General features: G+C 37.7%; 1 protein-coding gene across 1 annotated transcript in view; it reads left to right on the top strand.

Moving 5' to 3' along the window:
- The window catches only part of PCCA (propionyl-CoA carboxylase alpha subunit), a 296,238-nt gene that overhangs the window by 132,066 nt on the left and 139,633 nt on the right, over positions 1–24,539 (top strand). Inside the window, exons 15-18 of the mRNA XM_019474286.1 lie at positions 1,477–1,549; positions 2,354–2,425; positions 14,115–14,225; positions 23,474–23,576. Coding sequence (XP_019329831.1) covers positions 1,477–1,549; positions 2,354–2,425; positions 14,115–14,225; positions 23,474–23,576 — 359 coding nt within the window. The remainder of the gene's footprint in view (positions 1–1,476; positions 1,550–2,353; positions 2,426–14,114; positions 14,226–23,473; positions 23,577–24,539) is intronic.

The raw sequence follows: 24,539 nt of genomic DNA, 5'->3' as shown, positions 1-24,539 counted from the left end.
ATATAAATATATAAGTATAAATACAAATATATGAATAAGTATATGCTTTTTTTTAAATAAAAAGAACATAATGTCATAAAAACTCTTCAGACAGTGTTTCTTACTGAAGAAAGTCAGTACACCTGCTAGGGTATCTTTTTATGTCATTTAGATAATAAAGTCATCATCATGCCCTCATGTGGATTCTGTAGACAAGAGGTTCTACATGTGGTCCCTTGATAATTGCCTAAATTAAAATATTAAAGGCCTAACAGCCGTTGTGTTGACCTTTTTCTGCCTTGCTGCAGACAGATGAGCTGCTGTTTATTACAAAGGTTCCTTCCCACAGGTGAAGATTTAAGTGAGATTCCAGGACCCTCTTTCCCACCCCCTTTACAATGCCATATATCGGAGCCCTGCTGCTTCAACAGCTTTGATTAGAGCCCTCCATCCTTATGATCCCCAGAATGCATTTATCACTCTCGAGTTATTTTGATTAGTTTTTAAAAAATATTTCAGATTCCAGCACTCAAAAGCAGCAATTTTAATAAATATTTATTCCCCAGAAATTGCTCATTTGAAAAGTTTTATATGGCTAACCCCATTGCTACAGTGATGAAATCAAACTGAGAGATGAAAACAAGAATCAGCAATATACTAACTAACTTGTTGGCTGGTTAACAGCAATCAGCCTCTTCAAAAGAAATTTTTGAACTTGTGTTATTTTTTTCCGTGAATATTGCAGAATCAGAGCTTTAATTGGGGCTGTGTCCTTACAAAGCAAAGCCATGGAAAAAGCTGTGTAAACATTAAAGCCTCAGGGGAACAGCAGCAACAGAAAAAAAATGTTTTACAGTTGAGAGGGTGAGGCAAAGAAGGAAAGTGTTACAGACATGAAAACCACAGGATCAGTATTCCTATGGAGCTGATAAGCAGAGCTCCAAAGTTTCTGCTGAACGCTCCCTACTTGTATGCCTACTGGAGCCCTCGGAAGGGCTGTAGCGGAACATGGGGGACGTGATTACATATAGATGCAGAAAGGATGTGATTGTAAGGGGCATCCTTCGTGCCAGGTGTCAGTCAGAAGAATAATTACAACTGTATTTTATTACAGGGATTAAATTGGAATTGGATACGTTCAGAGTTGAAATTTAGAGTGTGTAACGCAACCAAAGTTGTTAGATCAAATTTAATGCACTTACTGTGCATTCTAGGAGAACAAAAGAGAATTTTGACTATCAACTGAAGATTGCAGTCACGTTTTCTTTTAAAAGAGAGAATAACTTGCAAGTATTTTTCCTGGTGGAGGACAAAGCTCCCGTTTCCCCCTTCCAGCTTCTCTGAAAACAAATAATTATTCTAGTTCTTCAAGGGGAAAAAAATGTATGTGATAAGCTTCATGGGTGTTGTGTTTTAAGCCTGCCAGGTAGATTTGATCTCATGTTGAAATATTTTTTTTTCCAATATATAATTATTTTTGCTTCTTATTTTTTGAAGGTACGTGTTGACAGTGGCATACAACAAGGAAGTGATATTAGCATTTATTATGATCCTATGATTTCAAAAGTGAGTTGATTATTTTTCAATATTCTAAAGGTATGAAACACTCATTTTATACACAGATCTTTTAAAGGAGGGAGAGTATATTAAAGAATTGGTAAATCAGTATTTTAAAGGTGCTAGGCATGACATGCCTCAAGGGAATATGAAAGAGGTGAAGGAAGATGTGGAGTAGAAGAAATTTAGTGTCATTTCTGAACAAAATTTTTTAATCTTTTGACACCGTAATTATTTGTCTTGCAGTTTCTGATTATTAAAAGAATTCAGATTTAAACAGAAGCCATTACTTTCAAACTTAGGCGTTGCCAATCTACCTTTTTTAATGTAACCTAGCCAGAACGAAAATGTCAATAAGGCTGGCTTCCAAAAAGAAGCAGTGAAAGAAATGGTTGATAATATTAGTTCTTATTCATCAGGAACATATTGGTAAAAATGAAAATACGACATTATAGTCAGAGCTCAGTTGTCAAAAAAATTCACACTTTAATCTTAGGAGTTGGTTGGGCATTAGAAGTCAGAAGAGTCAGCTAGATATTGAACCTCTGCTCTAATTTTCTGTGCACCTAAAGAAGAAGAGCGAGCTTGTTTAGATGTTTTAAGTTTTATGAAGGAAAAGTGATTGGCCACCTTTCATTGAATGGCTTAAGAGATCTTAGTTTTCTCTTGATGTTTTAGAGAGTCTCTGAAACACAGATATAGTAACGTGTGAGAAAAGTTTTTGTGACTGCAGAAGTTCTACAAACCATTTAGATTTTAAATGCTATTCAGAATCTAGAGACAAACATGATCTTATTTCTAGGTAACTTAAATACTTTTTTTTATGGCTCTAATAGAGTTGAAGCACTGAAAAGAATGGAAGAGGCTTTGGACAATTACGTAATTCGAGGTAACTACAGAAATTTGGGTTCCTAGTGTGATAGGCTGCCATCTATTTCAAGAAAACAGCTTGAAAATGTAGTAATTAGCAAATTGAGTAAAGTTCCCGCTTCTTAAGTGCAAATTAAACCAGGAAAAGCTTGTGTTAATTAAGCTGAGAAGATACATCAAATCTAAAGAGACTTCATTTTTTTTCTCCATGGTTTTTGCTTGAATATTATGAGATATTTAAATCATTTCCTTAAACTTGTAAGAGTTTTCACAAAATGGTAACATATAATTCATTTATTATGTTGTGGGGGAAGAAAAAGGCCACTACACTGTAAGAAATCTAAAGTAGTTGCTATTTTATAGCAGTTTAATACATTGATTATGGTCAAGTAATATCACAATGCAGTATTTGATTGTGGGTGTATATATATTTCTTATTTTCAAGGTAATTGTTTAAGTTTGGGCAAATACAGATGTAGGCTGATGATCAGAATGTGTTTCAGCTCTTGCTGACTGACTGCCTAGGAGAAGTAGCTGTTCTTCTAGCCTTTCCAAGCAGCAGGGGTGAATCAACCATGACCACTTTAACTCCTTTTAAGTTTTAGAGAGGGAAGTCATGGTTTGTGTAGGAGAAATCTTCAGATCTTCCTCTGTGTCTTATGGAAAATAGAAAGGAAAAGTCATAGTAGAGGGAAAAAAAATGGATTTCTTATCCTTTCTTTTCCTGGGGATGATTAGAGAAAGGAACTGTGATGTGGCAAAAATCTTCATTTTACTCCTTAACTGTGTGGGTGTTTGGGGGAGTTGTTTTTTTCATTATTAGTCAGTATACGTGAAGAACCGGGGTAGGTGGGAAGGAAACTGTTGGAGGATTTGCCGCCTTTGTTCCTTGTTTTGGTTGTTGGGCAGGTTGTTCCATGGTTTGAGATGGGAGAAAGACTTGGAACGCTTACTTAAGTCCTCCTCTGAATGACTGGGAGGAAGAGCAGGAGAGACCTCATACAGCAGACAATCATATGAGTGTTTCTGTAAAACTTGGTTTGGCTTTAATGCTGTCTGCTGAATACTACAGATGCCATGTCAGACTAGAAAGATTTATCTATCTAGGGGAAAATGAGCATCCCTCTACCACAGTGTAGCTAGATAGGTGGTAGGATTAGCCATTGTAAATGAACCGCATAACTCTAAAGTGGATTTATACTGGTGCAACTTGAGCCATTAGATTATTGCAGTACAATGTGCTGATGTAAACCCATGCTGAGTAAATTTATATGAGAGAGAAATTTATACCACTATAGCTAGACTGATGTGAGGTGTGGGGTTTTTTTTGTTTTTGTTTTTAATGCAGAAAGGCTCTGGATTCAAACTCAGTTTGAACCAATAGAAAATTAGGCTGGAAGGATTATAGTTAATGAGAATATTGGAATTGTGTGTGGAGCATGGTCTTTTATTGTGTGCTGTAATATGGGATGGAACCACATTGTTTGTTCTTAGGTGTTTTACACAGGTGTGTATGTACCTAATAGCAGTTCCACAGATATATAAATACCTACAAAGGATATGATGTCTTACGTATGAAAATTACTAACTTGCATTCTTGATTTTTTTACAGTCTTTTATTAGTATGCATGTATGCATTTAAGTGTTCATACCTGATACCTCTCTAGTATTTCTACCTGTGAAAAAGCTCTTCATCTATTAAAAACATTGAAAGAGGTAATAAATGAACTATGGGGGGGAATGCATTTTTTTTTAAAGTATTACAAAGGACAAATTTTATTTTACCACAGGTTTCAAAAGTAGATGAATTTCCAGAACTCTTTTTTTAGTTGTGGTGAGCAGTGGTTTCCATTTGAAAACCCACAGGACTTTTGTGTAGTTTTACACAGCTGGTAGTTTCTTCTGAGGGTTTATTTAAAATGTAACATTCATGGATTTTAAAGTATTTCTTCTCTTGCCTAGTGTGAATGATACTTGATAGGGCAGTTTGTAGAAACTGTCCTATCTGTAATGTTCTGAACTGCATTGACATGTACAGAACTCCTCCTTGTTCAGAGGAGTTGTCTCTAATAAGTTCAAGTAAGCCTAACAGGTGATGCAGAAGTAGTAATATATTGGTATTTAAATGGACAAAAATAATTAAACATCAGAAAAGTAAAAGCAATTTCATGCATTTTTTTTCTAAAATGACTGTGTATATTTTTGCTTTAAAATGTTAGGTGCTATGTAAAACAATATTAAACCACCTTGATCTTATGTGAAAGTGCCTCACATGAAGTCGTCTCCACAACTGAGTTGTTACTAGTAGTAAAAGATACAGCATAGTTTTTTACCTAGCTTTGAAGTTACTTGGTTTTATATTTGAATAGTGAGCCTGTACATAACTATTTAGAAATCGCCATAGTCTTCCTGAATAGTGTGCTCCATATTCCTATTTCTGAAACACTCCCCCCTCAGTTTCCTTGGAAGCAGCTTTTATGTTTGCTTTGTGTTTAGAGACGGTGTATTTTTCCCTGTAAGTAACAAGTCTCTTCTGAGTTACAAAGCATTTTAGCTAAGCATTACCAGCAGAAGTCAGTGTGAATTGTACTGATAATATATACTGTGAGAATTTAGATTCCCAAGAATTGCAACATTTCTGTAAGCAAAAACGCTCGTTTACTCACATAGGGTGGGAATGGGATGGGGTGACTGGGTAACAGGTCAAGGACCATCTAATGGGTAGCTTAGGGACTGCTAATGGAAGATGGAGTCTTTCCCATCACTTCTGTGTCACCAGTTCAAAGCAGGCAAAAGTTGGTAAGGACTTTTAGTCACTAATATTTTGATGGTTGCTTGCTGACCTGCATGAAATCAGTGGTCTTTATCCAGCTCCTAGAAGACAAATGTCCTCTTGGAACAAATGTCATTCATGGCAGTCCCAGCAGAGAACCCAGAGACTGAAGCAGCACAGTGACCCTCCAGGAGGTGACTCATCCAGGCTGGGTTGAGGCATGCTGACAGGGTGAAGTGCAAGGACTTACTCTGCTGTTCCTTGTCTACTGGCTGTATGAGCAGACATTCAATTTCTACTGCTGTGGCTTTAGGATATCCAAGAGTTACCCATTCCCTTTTAGCTCCGTTCCACTTACAGAGAGCAAGACTGCGGTCTTTATTGACTTGTTTTCTAGGACCGGATAGTACCTGACCTCGAATCCATGGTTCAGCAGTCCCTCCCAGTTAAATCTGCCTGACAACATCACGAAGGAAACGAAATTAACTAAATTTTCTAAAAATGTCATCTAATACTTGCAAAGAAAGCAGACTTACGCAAAATTTGAGTAAATAATACTTTAAGCAACCAAGACTGCATCATATAGTGCTTGTAATAGCAGTGTCTTGATTATAAATGCTGCATAACTCAAATTGTGATGTTTGCACAATGCTATGCTCTGAAAATGCTTATTGCCTTAACATTTTATTACAGGTTGGGCTGGTGACAACTTGCACACACTGAAATAAGAAATTCTACAGTCTGTTCATTGGTACATGCTAACAATGTGACTAACTCAAGATACATTCAATGTGGTCATGAGAATGTAATCTGCATCTTATTTCCTGTGTAATATCTACAGCATTATTAGTGGGAGCAGGTAAAAGTCTAGGATAGCACTTCTTTGAGTGGATTGGATTAAATGATCTCCTAAGGTCCTTTACAGTCTAAATTATTCTGATAGGAACCGAGTCCTCCATTGAGAACTGATCTGAATTCAAGATCTCAGTTGAGACTTCTGAATGAGGAAGGGTCTAATTAGGTAACATTTTTATCTGTGGGTCTTCCAGTATAGTTCAGGGATGATTAATGTTCAACATCTAACCGAGATTTGTCTCAAGCAGATACACTTTTCGTTTTATCCAGTGGTTACTGGAGAATTTGTGAATACTGAAAAGTTCAAAGCATCGGTCAAACATAGAGGCACTGTTGCTCATCGGGATGAGGCATGAGTTGTTTCCTGTGAGCTTGCACTGTTTTGTTAGTAGTTCATCTTTCTCTTGTTTTATGCCACTTTTCTTCAGAAACTTAAGGTTTTGTTTCTTCTTTTTAATTTGAACAACAGAAATATGGTATTGGGAGAATGCCTTTCAGTGTGTCTACTGTATGTGTAAACATGATGTGTGATTTCCCTCTTCTCAGTTTCTCTGATTTTAGCATGTTTGTCATGTAACTTATGATGCTGAATAATCTGTTCATTTAAAGGCATATATAAAACCCAGTATGAAGTTCTGGAAAGTTTATGTATGAAAATTGTTTTTATCTGTTTAAATAAAAGAAATGGACATATTTATGCAGCAAGTAGAACTGATTATCAGTTCACCAAAGGTCTCATTGGGCAGATAGCTCATATCCGTGAGTGCAGAGATTCCTGTAATCTTTCCTTTGACCTCTGTTTGCTTTTTATCTTCCCTGCTGATTCAGATAGAAAGCAGTAACATGAAATTAACAGTCTTTGTGTAAAGTCAGCCGTTACCTGTTGGGTTCCTGCTTGCGGTGGGGAGAGAGGAATGTAGTAGACCATTTGGGAGAAAGAAGAGTGGAAAAAGGAGCGTCTGAGGAAAGAGTAAGCAGCAGATAGAGCAAGGAGGAGTAGAAATGAGGGGGAAATAAGGGAGCCACCAACCAGGGGGGGATCTTCCAGCATGGGGTACAAGAGCAATCATAGAAAAGAGGTAAGTAAGTGTGGTGAATGTTTGAGAGGAATAGGAATATAGGCGCTAACTCTCTGATATGAATGGAGACCTGCCAGAACAGTGACAGCAGAAACTTGTCTTGAGTTTTTGCAGCTGTAAACACACTAATTGGGAGGAAGAAGAGTAGTGTGCTTAGTATTGTGGAGAAGGCCTTGGCTTTCCAAGAAAAAAGCAAAAAACAAAAAAACCCCCCACTTTAATTTTAGTATTTTATCATATATTTCAAAGAAATTAATTTTCAGGTACAAAGGGTTTCACAATAAACTTTCATTAAATCCAAACGTCATCAATTACTGAATGATTTTGTCTTTTATATATTAACTTAAAAGATACTTCTCGATGGCAGTGACACTTGTAAGTTTTATACTCTCCTGTATTCTGATCCCATGCAGGTATGCAAGTGTGCTCATTGGTATTGTGAACAAAACAATCTTTGTTGTATAAGCCAGTTTTCCTGCAAAAGGCATATAGTGTCCGTTTTTAAAAAAAGAACGGAACAGGCCTCGTTTTCCTGGTTGTGCTTTAAAAAAGTGCTGCAACAGGTCGTACAACTGTGAACTGTGGGTTCTCCTCTTTGCGTAGCAGAGGGAAGAGGGGCTGGGAGGTCTGCAAGAGTCTCTGTGTTCTCTGACCCTTTGCAACAGGGACCAGCGGGTCCCCAAGTGTGTCAGTGTCGAAACCAAAATTGGAGAAGGGAAAGCAACAAACTTAGTTCAAAACCACTAGAAGGGACCGTTGCAGAATGCTCGGTAACATCAGCTTGGAGCACAGATGCTGGCATGAGGGAAGATTCTCCTCCTGTTTCTCCTCATTTTTTCCTTAAGCCAGTTGCAGGGGAGGGAGTGGGAGTGGCAGCTTGTCAGTGGAACGTTATGGTGTGTAGTTTAGGAAGGGTTATAGGCTACTGCACTATGGAGGAGAAAGAGGGAAGGGCAACTGAAGTACAGGTACAGTTTTACCTGAACTGATCAGGTAAAAGAGGAAGGCAAGGTTATTGGTGCAGGAGAAGGGAAATAAAGTAAGGTACTTTTTTTTTTTTTTTTTTTTGTCAGAGGAGTTCTGGGTTTTTTAATTAAGAAAAAAAGAATTGTGGCAGTGAAAAACTACACAAAATGCAGTGTGCCAGGTTGAGGAGGCATTGAAAGACAAGTGCTGTTATTTCTAGTTATACCCCTTAGATATAATGTTGTCCTGGTGTTCTATTCCCCTTCTTTAGAGTAAAGGGGTGGCTGAGGAGAGGGTGATGGCAGGATGGCCATCCATTTTCTTTCACTTGTTCTTGAAAAAGCCTGCTTAACTTCTGCTTCCAATTATTCTACTGATTCAAACATTCATATGTGTTTGCTAGCACTATAAATAATGGACTGCTTAATCTTATTAAGAGGTTCAGAAGTGCATGCAGTACAAAATTTAGTTTCAGTTTGAACTAATGATTTTTATAGTAGGATATTACCATATATTATCTGCTTTTCCCCCCCTTTCTTTTCCCCCTTTATTCTGGTCTATGAGTTCTGTGAGCTTCAGACTTTAATATCTAAAAGAATTAATGTTTTAATTGAAATACATATTCAGCTCTGAGGGTCAGTGGTGTACTGATCCTATGTGAGAACTTTATGTGGATGTTTGTGTATTAAAATTACAAAGCTAAAAAAGCCTTTCTTCTCGCTTTTGGGATGGGACTTTTTATGCAGATAGCCTGCTCTGAAGTGAATTGAAGCAAAACACAAGCTTTGAAAGACAATTAAACAGTTGAATGTTGAGGGTTTTAGGGAATATTATGACAACTTTTGGAATTGCAAACGTGGAGGCTAGCTGGGTAGTAATCATGGGCTTTGAAAAGTTCATGTGTTGAAAGTGGTGTTTTCATAGTCTGTGCAAATCTATGATAATTTTCTTGTTTTAAGTGGAGAGTAACATAATCAGTGTTTCATAATGCTCAGCACAGAGCTTGGTTAATATTTTCTTTATTTTTTGGTTAGAGAAATCAACTCGGCTGCCTCCTAAACTTCATAGCATTTATTCTTATTTAGCATTTAAATTGATTGGTGATAATTTAGCTTTGCTATGCTATTTTTTTAAAAAGAGAAACCTCTAGTACTGTACTCCACACGTTGTTTTTGCAATCAGTAAGTATGCAGATAAAGTTCTTTCTATTCCACTTAGCACAATTTGAAATATCAGCAAGTTAAGTATATTCAACTGCTTATCTACAGAGAGGCATGTAGGACTCCAATTAAGTTTACATGGATAAGCGCAGATTTGTGTTTGCAGACGTCAAGATGACAGAAGCTTAATACTGTAAAAAGGCTAATCAACACTGAATATGTTTAGTGTCAGTAAATATTTATAGTGAAAACATTGCCTATGGTTTTGTGCCTTGGCATTCCAAGTTCTGATTTTTAGTGAGTAAAAATGTGGTGTGATATCCTGTTCATAAACCTGCTATAAAATTTTTGTTTTCTATAAAATTAATTTTATTGTCTTTTTCTTCTTTGTGTTTTCTTGGGAAGGCAAGTTAGGAATTAGGCTACAGTTTGTAAGTAAATGAAAAATCTGGTATATTTAGCAAGGTTTTAAGGCAGAGGTAATCCAGAGAATGAAGAAGGGAAGGAGGCAAGATAAAAAGACAGGCAGTATGGGGAGTAATTTCTTCTGATTATAATTTTATTTTATTTTTAATGAGGGCTTCTTCAAATAGTGGTTACTAATCAGCTCTGGTGAACAATGTGATTATTTAGTCTGCTCATGTATTCATTAGGCAATAACTACAATTTAACTGGAAAATTAATTGATCCTCAGGAATAGATGTTTGTTGTATATAAAACATACAAATATATGTGTGTATATATATATTTTATTTCATTAGATCTCCAGAAGTTAAATGCTAGTCCACTCTCTTTTACGAATGTATTCTGGAAAATAGTGTGTCAAAATTGAAAGCCAAGAACTACTTCTTAAACTGAGTTTCTACTGATGTAATATTGTGTGAAGAATACAGCCAAGTGAAATAAAAAGAGAGGTACAAGGAAAGTTGATTATTATTTTTTATTATATTTTGACTTAGAGAAAAGAAGAATATAACTGTAACTGCAGTTCTGCATCAGTCTTAACAGTGTAAAAAAAATGATGCTGAAGTGAAATTTTGTTTTCTGGAGGGGAAATAAATTGATACGGTTTAGGATTTTGTTTGTTTGTTGGAAATGTCATGGCTTGTCAGGTTAACAAATGTGATTTTGTTCCTGGCAGACTGCAGACCTGGTCAAGAAAAAGAAAAATTCCCTGAAAACCACTGCAACATAAATACAATATACTTCAGTTTAGTGTCTAACTTTGCATGAAATAAGCACTGCCTGTTAGCCTCTGTTTGATCCTGTGAAAGTGTGGGGCTAATGTCTGGCTGGTGTTTTGGAAGCAGCAGGTAGTCAGGAGCAAGCTGCTCTAGGGGTCCATATTTCTGTAGCCTAGCAGTTACTCACACACAGATGGAGACCTTATGAACTTTGACAGAGGTCATGCTAAATTGCAAATCTAAAACTTCTAGACTTCTGAAGGATTGCATTGGTGCTTTTTTTTTTTAAAGCCATATGATTGGGAACATCACTAAAGGTATCAACTCAGTTTTGAGAAGTAGATCAACCACGCAGTCATTGCTCATATAATGATCATGGGGACTGAAAAAGATAGACTTTCACGGTACTTTAAGGGAAACTATTGCTTATTAAATTTTAATTTCCACATGTAAAATACATATGTTGCTTCCCAAACACCTAGGCTTGTCTGCTCTATTGAACTTGTTAAAGGAATTTTGGGGCCTAAAACGTTGCAGAAGCCTCTGATTTTTCTGACGGACATGAGTTGGAAATAATTAAGATACTCATAGTATTTTTTTTATTTCAGGTCTTTTGGGGCAGTCAGTTGAGACACCAAGCTCTGTCATCTGTCATCAGCCATCATCTCACCAGGGATCTTATAGCAGTTTAGGAAAGAAAAACATGAGATGATCTGGTTACACATTGTAGCATGTTTAAATCCTGGATTCAGAGTTGGGGAGCATTGAAGAGCTCCTCTTTGACTTCTAATTACAGTCCTGAAGTTGTACTTAATAGATGAAAATCTCTGTGATATTTCAACTTACTATTCAAATGGGAAATTTTTGGAGGATTTTGTAGCAGCCAAAGAAAGACTTTGTTTCCAAGTTGTAGCCATTTAGCATAAGATTTTTTTTAAATTTTTTTTGTTTAGTGGAGATGCAATGTGAGTTTCATTCAGTGTTTATGAAATCAGGGTCCATGAATGACTATCTAGGTCACAGGCAGCAAGGAGGCTGATCCTCTTTTAATCAAATGGTCAAATTTTTATCTTGTCATCATTGAACTGGTTGTGTAATGTGCTACTTAATGGCTCGTGAACTAGTCTTTACAGCTATGACTTCATGATTCAATGAGGCTGAGTCTGACTCCGTGTGTTGAAAGTGGTTTCAGTGACGGCCACACAGAGAGCTTGAAAATTCACACCAGCAGCAGACTGTAGGGGAAAAAAGCTTTGAAACTGTTTGAACTGGTCTGTATATAAAACAACAAGAATGTTATTCATGCTTCTAAACTGGAAAAACACAAAGGGAAAAGAAGTAGGACTGCAAAAGAATCTCCTTCTGTAGCTACAGCAATTCACGGTCGCTGTACTGCTAGTGTGTTTGGTTTTCTGAGATCTCGATAGGGGAAGAAATCCAAATAGTTTAATTTACAGTTGAGAGACCTGAGTTTACAATGAATTCTCATTCATGTTATTTTAAACTAGAGCTATTAGAAAAAGTGTGCAAATAACTTTCAGAGTCATGTCATCGCTGTATTAATCATTAATAATTTGTAAGTAAACACATCTAAAGTTGAAGTTCAGAATCTTGTGCTTTACAAGAGATAGATGCACAGACAAATTTTTACAAGATAAACTAGTTTGTGATGTGCTCTGCATTTTATACTTCATGGTGTGCACCTAACACCAAAGTTCATGTGACCTGGAAAATGCAATGTGATTTGGAGTTGCCTGTCCCTCTGACCCTGAGAGGAAAGAATTTGAATTACTTTGTATTTCCTGAAGGGTGGGAAAGTGCACACCACACAGCTGAGGTTGGATAACCTCTTTCCTATAGCAGCTTCCTCATTTATCCATACCTGGAATGGATGCAACAGCTGCAGCCAACACTTACAGCTTATGCTTCTGAATTGCATGTCTATTTCAGCTCTCTTAAGAAACATTAATTTTTATGAGGCAGTGTTATTCTGTGTAGTCATATTTGGATTGAACTGAGGTGACTTCTCAAATTTTCTGTTACAGTCTCTTTCCAAAATTGAGAGTTGAGATAAATATGGTGTTTTTCTCTTACCTGCCTAATCTTAAACTTTCCTTTCCAGAGGTGACCTGTGTGCTACTCTCAAAAGAGAAAGTATCTTCTCTTTGAAAATTGTTTGGAGTGCAGTAAGCAGAAGATAATTTAAATTATCTGGGGATTTTTTTCTCGGGGATTTTTTTTTTGCACCTCCTTTCCTCTCTCACCTCCTATAAAGACTTCTTTGTATTTAATATTTCAGTGAAATGACTTTTAATGACCATCATATTCGGTGCTAAACTGCAAGTACTTCTGGCAAAGTGCAGTTTAGCATTAAGTTACTTAGTTACACAGCCATGTTAAATTCAAAGAAAAATAAAGCTTGAAGGATTTCAGAAAGTCATCTAATCCCACTGCCTGAACTAAGGTATACCCACTATGTCTGCATCCTGACAGGTGTTTCTTTAACCTGTTTTTAAACACTTTTACTGACTCCAGAATCTCTCTAGGCAATCTTTTTCCAGTGTCAACTAGTCCTGAGTACATATCATGTGCTGACATCTACTCCTGATTATGTTTTTTTCCAGCCTATGCTGGAAATGGGATATGGTTTATTCCTTTCCTCTCAGGGAAAACAAGTTAATCTTTTACTCTTCTGTGAGGAAGGGGCAGAGGACTTACTGTTTTGTGTGCAAGTACCGGACTGACACTGGCAGCATCCTTTGAGCTGTGTAGCTTTAGATTGCATTTCTTAGAAGTTGTCTTTCTTTGTTGGCACAAAAAGTGGGGAAAAGAAGGGAAAGAAAAATATGAAAAAAGAGATGAGACAGGCTGAGAAGTGGAATGAAAGGAGATGAAGAAATTAAAAAAAAAGAAAAAAGTATAATCGAAGAAATTAAAGGACAAAGTGGCTATAAGGGCTTTATGATAAGTAATTTTTTAATTAAAGAAATTTTTTTTGGGGGGGAGTGGTATATGACTAGCAGGGTCATGGAATGGTGCTAAAGAGGGAACGGGGCATTCAATAAAAGAATTGGCCAGGCAAGGTTGGATTAAGGTATATATGGAGCAAGCAATAGATTTCTTTGTTCTGTAAGTTCCACAGGAGTCTCTTGTGACTTACAAATGATAAAAATGTTATAAAATTATATGTAAGTGATAAAACTTTTTACTATCTTTCATTACTGTGATTGGAGTGCAATATAGCACATATCTTCCACAGGAGTGTGCGTGTATAAGGTGGCAGGATGACAAGGTGGACCAGGGTTCACTGGAACTGGGCTGATACGGTCACGACTAATCTGTCATTTCAAGGAGATGGCTCTGGTCTTCCCTACATCTGCTAGGACTGAACCAGAAGTCTCTTGGTTGTGCTCGCTGTCATTGACTTAACTAGGTGTTTGAATTAGGCTTGGTGAGGAGAAAATTTGGAAGGTTTACTTCTTGATTAAACTGAGTGCTTAAGGAGGGTATCGAGGCAGGAGCGGAACAAAACTGGTATATCTGCATTGGTTACATCAGTTCTATGGTCTCTAAGTTGTGAACAAATATTTATTCTACAAAGATAAGAGCTCATATTTTTACAAGTTGTTTCCTACTGTAATTTGTGATTAATATGTTTACCTGATTTTGTATTGATTTTTTTTGTTTTCAGGTGTGTCTCACAATATTTCTTTACTACGAGAAGTGATCATCCATCCACGCTTTGTTCAAGGAGACATCAGCACTAAATTCCTTCCTGAAGTCTATCCTGATGGTTTTAAAGGTTTGTTCCATTTGGGAATGTTTCTTTATTTCTTGAGAGGTGGTGTTTCTGATTATTATTCCTTTATATTTATAGACTGATACATTCCCCAATCAGTCTTTACTTTTTTTCCCTCAAGTGTATCTGTGCATACACGCAATTAGAGTTTTTAAATAATGCATAATATAATTGAAACAGTTACTTTCTTTACTTTTTAGGAAGGCGAAATACATACTTGTAGTGACAAAATAGTAAATGAAGGACCTCCAAAGTAAAGAAAAACAATTTGTAGGTGATATGGAATATGTACAGTAAACATCAATTCAACTCTACCATGCTATTGTGCTTCGTCACAGACAGTGCTCCTACTGTTAACTGAAGATAAGATTTCTCTTTACTCAACACTGTTGCTTCTCCAGTGAGTTTGTGCAGCATCTTTAGAATTGCCTTTTGGCACCCTTTGTTCACTGTAGCATTGTCTGGAGGATCTGGCATTTTATCGGAGTATTTCAGTAACCTGGTCTTAATATTCGTTACACATAGTAATGGGCATCACATTGACATTATTAACTCATACCCTAGGTTAATATAAACAAAAATGCAAATGTTTCTTTACAACATCCCAAACAACTCAGTTGCAAAAATGTATAACAACAGTCGGTAGAGAAATGTAAGTAAACAAATAGATGGGTTTCCTTTCACAAGGATCAAATTTTAAAAGGTTGTCTTGTCTCTCAGCCGATGTGCTGTAGATGGTTTCTTGACCTGTGTGGTCAGAGACTCAGTCCTTCTATACAGGCCTCACATCTCAGCTGGCATTCATCAGGCAGAACCTCTTCCTTAATAAAAAAAAAAAAAAAAAGACAATGTTTATAGCTCATCATTCATGGGTCCTTTATGAATCCCATGGAGATTCCTTTCTCCCACATTCATCATTAATCCACTGTGGCAGAATCCTTATCCCACTTTGGAGATGACACTGCCAGATTGGCAGTCACCAGACATGACTGGCACCTTGCCAAATTCTAGTCTCATTAAGGAGCAGAACAGATTTTTCTTACCTCAGGACTCTGTGTTTGGTGCAAAGAATATTAATCCACCGAACTACCTTAGATCATGGTGTAATTGGCAACTCTATGTAATACAGTCCTACAAGTGGGATTAATGCATCCAGCTTGTTACTGGCTCCTGACTGCGACCGAAGCAATAGGAGATGGTCACCTTGGGTGGCAGTAAGCTTGTGATGGTTGAAACTCAAATGTTCCTTTGTCTTCTTTGGTAAGGTGTACTTAACTAATCTTCAGGTAACTCGGCTGGCTTTCATCCAGCATAGACTTGAGGGTACTCTCATTTGCTCTGAAGGCTCGGTGCTGTTGATTAGCTGGTCTGTCTCCCTTCCCTTCCCTGACACTTTAATACAGAATCCCATGTCCTGTCTCTCTGATGATTCTGGGACTTTTCAGTCCTTTTCCTCAGTGGATTCAGTTCCCTAACCCACCATAAAACTGCATTTTTTTATTGTTGCTGCTTTTGTTGGGGTAGTTTTTTGAGAGTTCTTGGGTTAGCTCATGAAGGAACCTGGTGAACTTCAGCAGATGTGCTAAGTGAGTGGCAGGCTAGGAATGGGGAGAAGGGAATGGAGGAGAAAGGCGATGACACAAGATCTTAGATAGGTTTACACCATGTTGTGAAAAGGCAGCCTCATCTCACACACAATTGGGAACAATAAAAACATAAACCATTCTACCCTTATTTGTGATAATGTGACTGTTGGGGCCTTTGGTCACTTGTAAGAAGCTGGGATGGGTTTTGCTGATCCAGGAGACCCCTTGCTCTGTATTTTTGACTATGGAAAGGTACTCTTGTCTTTTGTTCTTTTATTCCTGTTTTAATATTTTATATTGTAATGTTAACCTGTATATAATCAGTTAATTACTTGTTGATCCACAAATTGCAGGATGATAAGAAATTTGTTTTGGGGTCATCTGACTTTAACTGTATATGCATGTATTTGTGTGCACATACACACTGATGCAAATGGCTGATTAGTGTTGCAGTCTGAGGTAAACAGTAATATTGTATTAACAGATTCTTAAAGATAAGCTTTTGCTCTAGACACCAGAAGGCACAAGAAGAGATATTGTGACAGTTCATAATAAAACTAATGAATGGCAGACGTTAAATGACTAGACTTTGTTCCTGCTGTATGAAAAGTCTCGCTCTTCTCCTTCCATGTATCAAATACAAGCATACATTAGCCTTCTTAATGATCAAAAATGCAGATATCATTACTACACAGCATTTGTATTTCAAGGCAAGAGTACTGATTCAAAGCTCACTGAAGTAATTGAGAGCCCTTTTAATGATTATAGTTTGCTCTGGATCAGACCCTTCTGGCTTAAAAAAAAAAAAAAAATCAGTGAGTTGAATTAGAGGATAGTTTTTTAGGTACCTATTGAAAAATATTTCTGCACATGCAAAGACTCTAATGGGAACTGTTGAAGGCGAGCAAGGGTGGCGGGCAGATGACGGGTAGAAGCTCAGCAAGAGAAACAAAGGCAAATTAACTTACGCAATGTAAGTTCTCTACTCACTTCAACTAACTTTTTTATATAAATACCCAGGGTAAACTTTGTTAGGAGGATTTGAAAATTAAGTAGCTTCATATATCTTAATGCTGTTTATAAAAGACATGTAGCTGTAAAAAAAGATCTGGGATAATCTGAAAAATTAGAGCAATGTGTAGCTAAAGTGGATTTGGAAATACCTAGAAATATGTGCTGTTGTTAACAGTAGGAATCCATACCAGAAGAGTTTTAAATTTGGAAAACTTAAGAAATAAAAAAATTTCAGTGAAGATGCATACTATATTTATGCTTGAGCACAATCCAGTGTGTTTCTTTTGTAAACTACACAATTGCCGCTGTTGGTCTACATTGATGGTAAGTAATGAATGTTAGCTGTGTTCTTTCTGGTGACTGCATGAAGTACTGCCCCATTTCTTACGTGCATTTTTCTTCAAATATAAACATTAACTGTAGTCTTACTTAAGAGTAAAATAAGAGATGCTTTGTTTTCCAGTCTCATTTTTCAAGGGTTTCATTATAAGTCCTTTATTAGAAGGCTTTTACTGTAAGTTAGGAAAAAATTAATTATTAGAAATATCTTGGCAGCTTTTCCATTAACCTGTGATGCCCACTTCAAATTACATCTAGAACGGGAATGTTTAGTAATTTTCATGATTAGGGTTTAACTCTTTTTCTTCCCTTCTTTAAATAAGCATTCATGAACAAAACCAGTTTGTTTATTGCAAGTTATTTTAAAATATTACAGTGCTGAAACTAACCTTGCTCAGGGTATGATTAGTGTGGGAAAACAGCTGCTGTCATACCCTTTTGTTGTCTATACGAGGGATGGACGGCTAGAATACCGGTTGGCAGTGGGTCAGCTGGAGTCGGTTATTGCTCTTGAGCACACATGCGTGTTTTGGGGGGAGTGCAGATCTGAGGGTGGGTGAGGCAACACTGATTAGGTCAGATGACACAAATACATCTGTTTTAGAGTGGCCTCCAAGCACTTTGCTCACAGGATAAAAACATTTGCCAAGCATGCAGGAGTAGCCCGTACTATTAGATAGAGTATTGTCAGACGAGCTGTTCTACAGCTTCCAAGCAGCCTGGGATGCCTCTGTAATTCCTAACCTGCCTGGCGAGAAAGGAATATGCTATCATTATCCCTGTTTTATAGGCACAGAAAATATCTCTATTTTCACAAAGATCTAAGAGGAGTCCTTGACAAAGCACAAATTAAACTCAAGGATCCTTAGGTTAGTACCCTATCCATTGGATCATTCTTTGTGGTTCAGTCTGTTTCACAGCTAATCCATCTTTTCCTGGATATCTGTTTGAATACTGAGGTTTGGTTTTTTTTTTAATGGTCTACTCTTCCTGGTTATTAAATGACATCTCAAATGCTTGGTCAGTCTCTTTGGGAGAGACATCCTGTGCAAATGAAAAATGAGGCATTTTCCAAGAGATTATCACAAAAGCCATACCAAAACACAGGGAAAAAGGAAAAAGAATCCTTTACTTGCCCCTCTTCTAGCATGTTTACCTCATTTGGGTAGAGAGGAAGAGCAGAAGTTCTGATGGACAATCCTTTATGTTAACTGATTTCTAATACAGAAGGGAAGAAAGAGGAAGCACCTCTCTCCTGCAATTGTGTATTGGCTCCAGAGAGTGTGTATGAGGTGAAGGCTTTTAGCTACATTGTGTTTGTTATAATTGTATGGGTTGAAGGGATTGATTACTCCACTTTACTCGACACTTATTAAACCACCTCTGGAATACTGTGTCCAGTTTTAACCCCCTCACGCATATAAGAAAGATGTCAATAAACTTCTGTAAGTCTAGCAAAGAGCCACCAGGGTTGTGGTTGAGTTGGAACAGAGGACCTGTGAGGAGAGGCTGGGAAAACCAGGCTTGTTTAGCCTGGAAACAAGAAAGCTTAGGGTAGACCTAATGGCAGCCTTCTCATACCTCTGAGGGGGTTCCCAAGAAGAAAGAGCCAAGCTCTTCAGTGAGGTACGCATAAATTGGAGATTTTCAAGACCTGACTGCGCAAACCTCTGAGCAGCCTGGTCTGAATTTGTTGTTGAGATTGCTCAGTGGGGACGGGGGGGACACACTGAATAAACTAAAGACCTCCCAAGGTCCCTTCAACCTCAGTCATTCCATGATTCTGTTATGAACAGAAGTGCTTTTTAGGTGAATTGGGACTGTAGATATGACTTTTAAATTTAAGTCTGGAGACTTCTTATTAGTTGAAGGGGGGAATGCAGCTTCTCCTGGCTGTGTTACTGTTAGAAGGGAGAGGATGATTGCTGTTAATTCCATTCATCGTCTCCACACTGGAATCTAATCTTTGTCTTTATTTTATGAAGCTACTGGATTATAAAAATTGACTTTAACAGCTTACTGGACTTTCTTCTTTCTGACAGGTGAAGCCAAGAAATGTTTCTTGGTCTGTTACTAATCTCTTTAGAATTCAAAATAGTAGAGGCTTCCTTTCTGTATGCTACAGCATCCATCTTATAAGTGATCACAAGCTCTCTGAGAGACATCTTCACTATTCTGAACGGTTTGAGCTTGCATACGCAGACAATATTGTCTGTCTTTTCCCATGACCATCTGGGTGGAGCAAAGCTCTGCTGGACTTCAGAAGAAATTAAAACCTCTAAGAACATGCAACTTTGTTTTCTGCCTCAGCCTACTTGGTATACGTGCCACCTGTAATGGTCAACTTCAAAATCCATTGGGAAAAACTCAAGCTGAAACAGAACGTAGGAATGATATAAACATTGCCTGCATTGGTATGGATCTGAATTATGCATTGTACTTTCTATCTTACCCATTTTACTTTTAATTTTTATTCTTCCCAATCAGAAAACAGTCACTTTTCAAGTATTAAGTAACAGACCCAGGCACATAACCAGGGCTTGTTTGTTTGGTTTTTTTTTTCCTGTAATTGATAGTAGGAAACACATTTCTAGGAGAAAATGCAAATAAGACTCTTATGGGAAAAATGACCTTTTATGTAATTTAATTTGAAGTTCGTTATGTAAAGTAATTGCATGAACCTTTTTGACTCAGCTTGGGGCATACTGGGATAATATTGATTTAAGCAATCATAACATCAGGGAAATGAGAGAGAAATACTTTTTTCTTGTCTTCCTTCTGACCAGGGATCTGTCATTTAGTAGTAATAGATGCGTGCGATCTAGTTTTAAATAATAGGAACAACCGTGCTTCCACTCCTTCAGTTGTGACTTAATTTTATAGCCATTAATCCTGTTTTATGTTCACCTTATATAGTTCAGTTCAGTGATGATAGTGAGAATGCAGAAGTATATCCCAGGTTAAGCAGAGAGATTTGGGAGCTGATTTACATTTTATGGCGGAGGTGAAATCTCTGTATAGCCCAGGAGTCTGCAGTGAAGAGGGTAGGGAAGAGCAATGACAGAACTTCCGATGTTGGAAGCTGGGCAACCTTTGCTCCTTGTTCGTTTCACTCTCTGTCAAGGCAGTGCCTGGACAAATGCCCCAGAGGTAGCTTTGTTACTTTTCAGATCGATCTTCTGCATGGTGAACGTGAAAGGCTGTGGTGTTATATCTTTATTGATGGTGAATATTAACTTATACGTCAAGACATCCAGTTGAAATCCTGAGGGGTAGCTTGTAAGGTAAAATAAGACTGGAAATGAAACAAAGGTATTGCTATCTGGTGCATTCATATATTTCCAAATACAGTAACGTAATTGAAAGTTTAACTTTAAAACTGCTTAAAATTCTGCTGAGCGTAGCAGCAGAGCAAGAGCAGAAGGCAAGGGAAATGGGGCTGGAGTTCAGAGAACTAAGGCAGTCTGTCTTGTATAATAAAGGTAAATTGCCATCCTTAGGAAGCAGCCTTTAATCAAGCTTCTGAGGTATGCCTCCAAAGTTATGCTAAGGATATTCTGTGGTAGGATTGTATCTTTATTGCCAAAGACCAAAACCTAATTTTGGTATGTTCTTGTTAACGGTTTATATTATCTCCGAGACTTAGGAAAATAAATGCAAATTGCCCACGTTGGTTACTACAGTCATGAGTGGTTTTCTGCTTGCCACGTCTGTGCTACAACTGTTGCAAATAGTGACAAACAGAGAAAGTGGATAAACAGTTTTTTCATGTTTGTGATGATGAAGAGGTGAATGTAACTCTTGATCAGTTGTTAACCTGTTTCAAATTATTGACCTTTGTTCACTGTTTGGAGTTTGATTTTTATTGAAGATACAGGGAGAAATAGTTTTTGCAGCACAGCAAGTGCAAAAGCAGTTATTGATTTCTTCCAAGATGAAGGTCATGCAATAAAACCTTCAAATTGGGATCTTTCTAGTTTTACCTTGTTCCTTTATATGCGTTGATAGTACCAGTGTGTGTTGGAGCAGGTGGGAACATGCAGTTTTGGTCACATGGACTTGTCATGGGTGTTAGGCAGGGTGACTGTCAAGCGAAGGTTTTAGGATGGATTTTCTGATGTATCTTTAGCTGAGACATGTAAACAAATTACCGATTTTAAATACAGCGTTTTGGAAAAATAATCTCAGAGCTTCTTCACTGTGTGTAAACAGCTGGAAAATTGGCACATTTCAGAGCCGGATAGTTGATGTTATTGCATTGTATAATTATATAAGGCTTATATATACCTGTATATGTGTTTGTATATATACACAAATAGTAGAAAAGTTCAGCATTTTTTGGCTTTCACTTTGCAATCAGTTTTTCTAGTAACTGGCAGAGGAAAGATCAAGTTTGTTTCTCAAGCCAGTTCCTCAACCTTTCAACATTTGTATTTCTGCATACATTTGTTAAAGTAAAGACAGTTTCCATTTCAAGGCAGATAAAAAATAATAAACACCGAGTGAAGGAAGTTGCAGTAATCTTTAGCCAGAATATGTTAATATGGACTAAATTAAAAATAAATTGATGCAGATTTGCTGGCTTTTGTTATTTTTAAATTTACATTTTTTTGGCCTGTGACAGCTGCTTTGTACTGTTAGCTGGAACTGTAATGAGTGTGTTTCCATCACCGTGGCATGAATTGCATTGCTGAGGTGGACTCTAAGCAGCCTCTTTACCTATCCATAATTAATGTGCCCAGTGGAAGGATGGGTCCTGTGCAGAAGACATCCTGTTTTGAAACTGTGCACTTGTTACTGTAAAGTCTGCTCCAGACCTTTTCAGAGGTCTCCATTCTGGGTTTTCCTGAGGATTGTGTTAGTCTTGTCTTATACTACTGACAGAAATTCTCACTCGCTAGTGACTGGTACCAGTGAATGTGAGTTAACATTACATGCAGTAGTGCTGAGGCGATGGGAAAGTGGAGGTGTAGAAGGGAACTGTGTAACTGTTTCTCTGCTGCAGGACTGGAAGCAAATGTGCCCCACTGGGCAGAGTTGCTCAGGGAGATACAGCCTTCTGAACCCCTTCCCCACCTCTTCTCCTATCCCTTCTTGTGAATCTGTACTACTTGCTGTGGATGATGGCACTTGCTGCAATACGTACGCATGAAGGTCTGCTGAGGCAGACAGCAGCTGCATAAAGCACTTTTTGAGAGCTCTGTTGTAACTGCATTCGGCTAAATCTTTCAGTCTTACCTTTGTCTTTCTTTTTAACGTTATTTATTGCCTTTTCCTCTCCTCTGGCTTTTGAAACACCCTTGCTTTCATCTGTGCAAAATCTCTCTCCTGAGGATAAAGTTTGCCTCTTTTTCTCCATGACAATTCATCTTTGCACTTCTTGTCCTCTTCTGCGTCAACTTTAACTTCCTGCCACTGCCTTATGGACCGACTGCTTTACTTGTCCTTTTGCTCCCTCTCACATCAGTTTTGACTGTTCTGCTTCTCTGGTGACACCAGTCTTGGCCACCTCTTTTGCCCAGCTTCTCACACCAAATCTGTGTTGTTACGTTTCTGACCTAAAGGTTCTGACAGGCAAAGTTCTGTCACTGTGCTCTGTCTTTTAGGCTGCTGAATGGACAATTGAATTTCTAATTAACTTCACTTTCTGGAACAAGACCAGGTTGGGAGAAAACCTGCTTCCAATCGCCCTGGTTTCCACCTTTTTGTCCAAACCTTTATTAGCTTGCCTGCCTTCAGACTGTAGGCTACTTCGAGCCATTTTCTGCTTATGAAGTGCCGAACATGACTGACTCCGTTATCACAAACAAACGATTACACAAATGGCACTAAATGACCCAGGGCTGACAAGTAGTTTTATCCATGTTTATTTCTGGGGTTTATATTGTTTTGCCTGAAAGATCTGTAGCCTTTGCAAGGTAAAGTACTGAGAAAGAATGCTGTATATTTTGAGTAAGTTCTAATGTACAGATGGATTCCTTACCAGCATGAGGCACAATATGTCAACTAGTGACATTTCAGTAACGAAAACAAGATGCTGCAGCATCATTCAGTTTTTTTTCTTTCAGTTGTCAAATTGTTTTTAACAGAGATACCAGTGTTAGCAGTAGGGCTGATCTGTATGAAAACATGCAATTTAAACTCTCAAACTCAGAGCGTCTGCTATGCTGAGCCTCATCTTAATTTAGGGGAAAAAAAATGTAGGTTTCACGTGTAAGGACTGAACAGTGTCTTCGCTGGTAGTTGTTACTTTTTGTGTCTGTGTTGGTCTCTGGTATCTGATTTTTTTTTTAACTGCTTTTTGAAAACTAGGACACAAGTTGACAGATCTTGAAAGAAGAGAACTACTGGCAACAGCAGCGTCTTTGTATGTGGCTGAACAACTGAGATCACAGCGATTTCTAGGGACTCCAAGGTAAGTTCATTTCCAGGAACTCAGATGTGCTGATGCGTTTTGTTAATGGCATCTTCTCATGCACGAGAGACACTGGTGAGAAACTGCATGGTTTCTTAATATAGTCTGTTTTTTCTAAATTCAAATGAGCTGCGGCTTACACTTCCTTACTCACACAAGTCATACATGATTATTTTTATTCTACATATTAGCAAACTAATAGGCACAAAAATGTGTTACAAGCCAGTACAGTAATTAATGCACATCAGGAGTTTCATTAATGCAAAATGTTGCCACATTAGTAACTAACCACAAATTGAGCATCACAAATTTCCCATGTGCCCGTTTGAAGCGATCTAAGCACTTTGGGATAATATGAATATTCAGCTACAAAGCTTTAAAATATTGTGGATTCATGAGTAATTTGCTACCTTGATGAAGAACCTTAATAGTTCAGGGTCTAATTCTGAAAACACTTTCTGACTGGTAAACGCTGGAAGAGTCAGCACCTTGCTTTAAGTACATTTTTTGGTGCTTTTGTTCCCCCACTCCCTCATTCTTTTGGATAGTAGCTGCTAGTAACCTCAGTAGTCCTGCAATTGGCCAGCCATTGCAGTACCTTGTGTCAAAATACTAATTCACTTCTTTGGCTTTTTGGAACAGTATGTTTTTTGTCCTCTAGGATGTTTCTAGCTTTCGTTGTCCTCTGGCCCATCATTGTCAATGCCTTGAGACCTTCTATTAGAACAACTGAATTTGTGAACCTTGCTTGGGTAGTTGGTGTTTGCAATGGCTGCGTACAGTGAATCCTAACTTCAGCATGACTCTTTCGTCTTGCCTCACATTCTTTAATGTAGTTGCGTGTGTGTGTTTGTGTGAGAGAGAGGGAAGTCAGAATGCAGGATAGACATTATTCACATTCCATGCCAGTGGTTTGACAGTGTATTCTATTACTGATTTTACAGTGGTCAGGAATAAATCAAA

Source organism: Aptenodytes forsteri, unplaced genomic scaffold (assembly GCF_000699145.1).
Source record: "Aptenodytes forsteri isolate BGI_AS27 unplaced genomic scaffold, ASM69914v1 Scaffold123, whole genome shotgun sequence".
Lineage (NCBI taxonomy): Eukaryota > Metazoa > Chordata > Aves > Sphenisciformes > Spheniscidae > Aptenodytes > Aptenodytes forsteri.
This window is presented reverse-complemented; position numbering and strand designations above follow the sequence as displayed.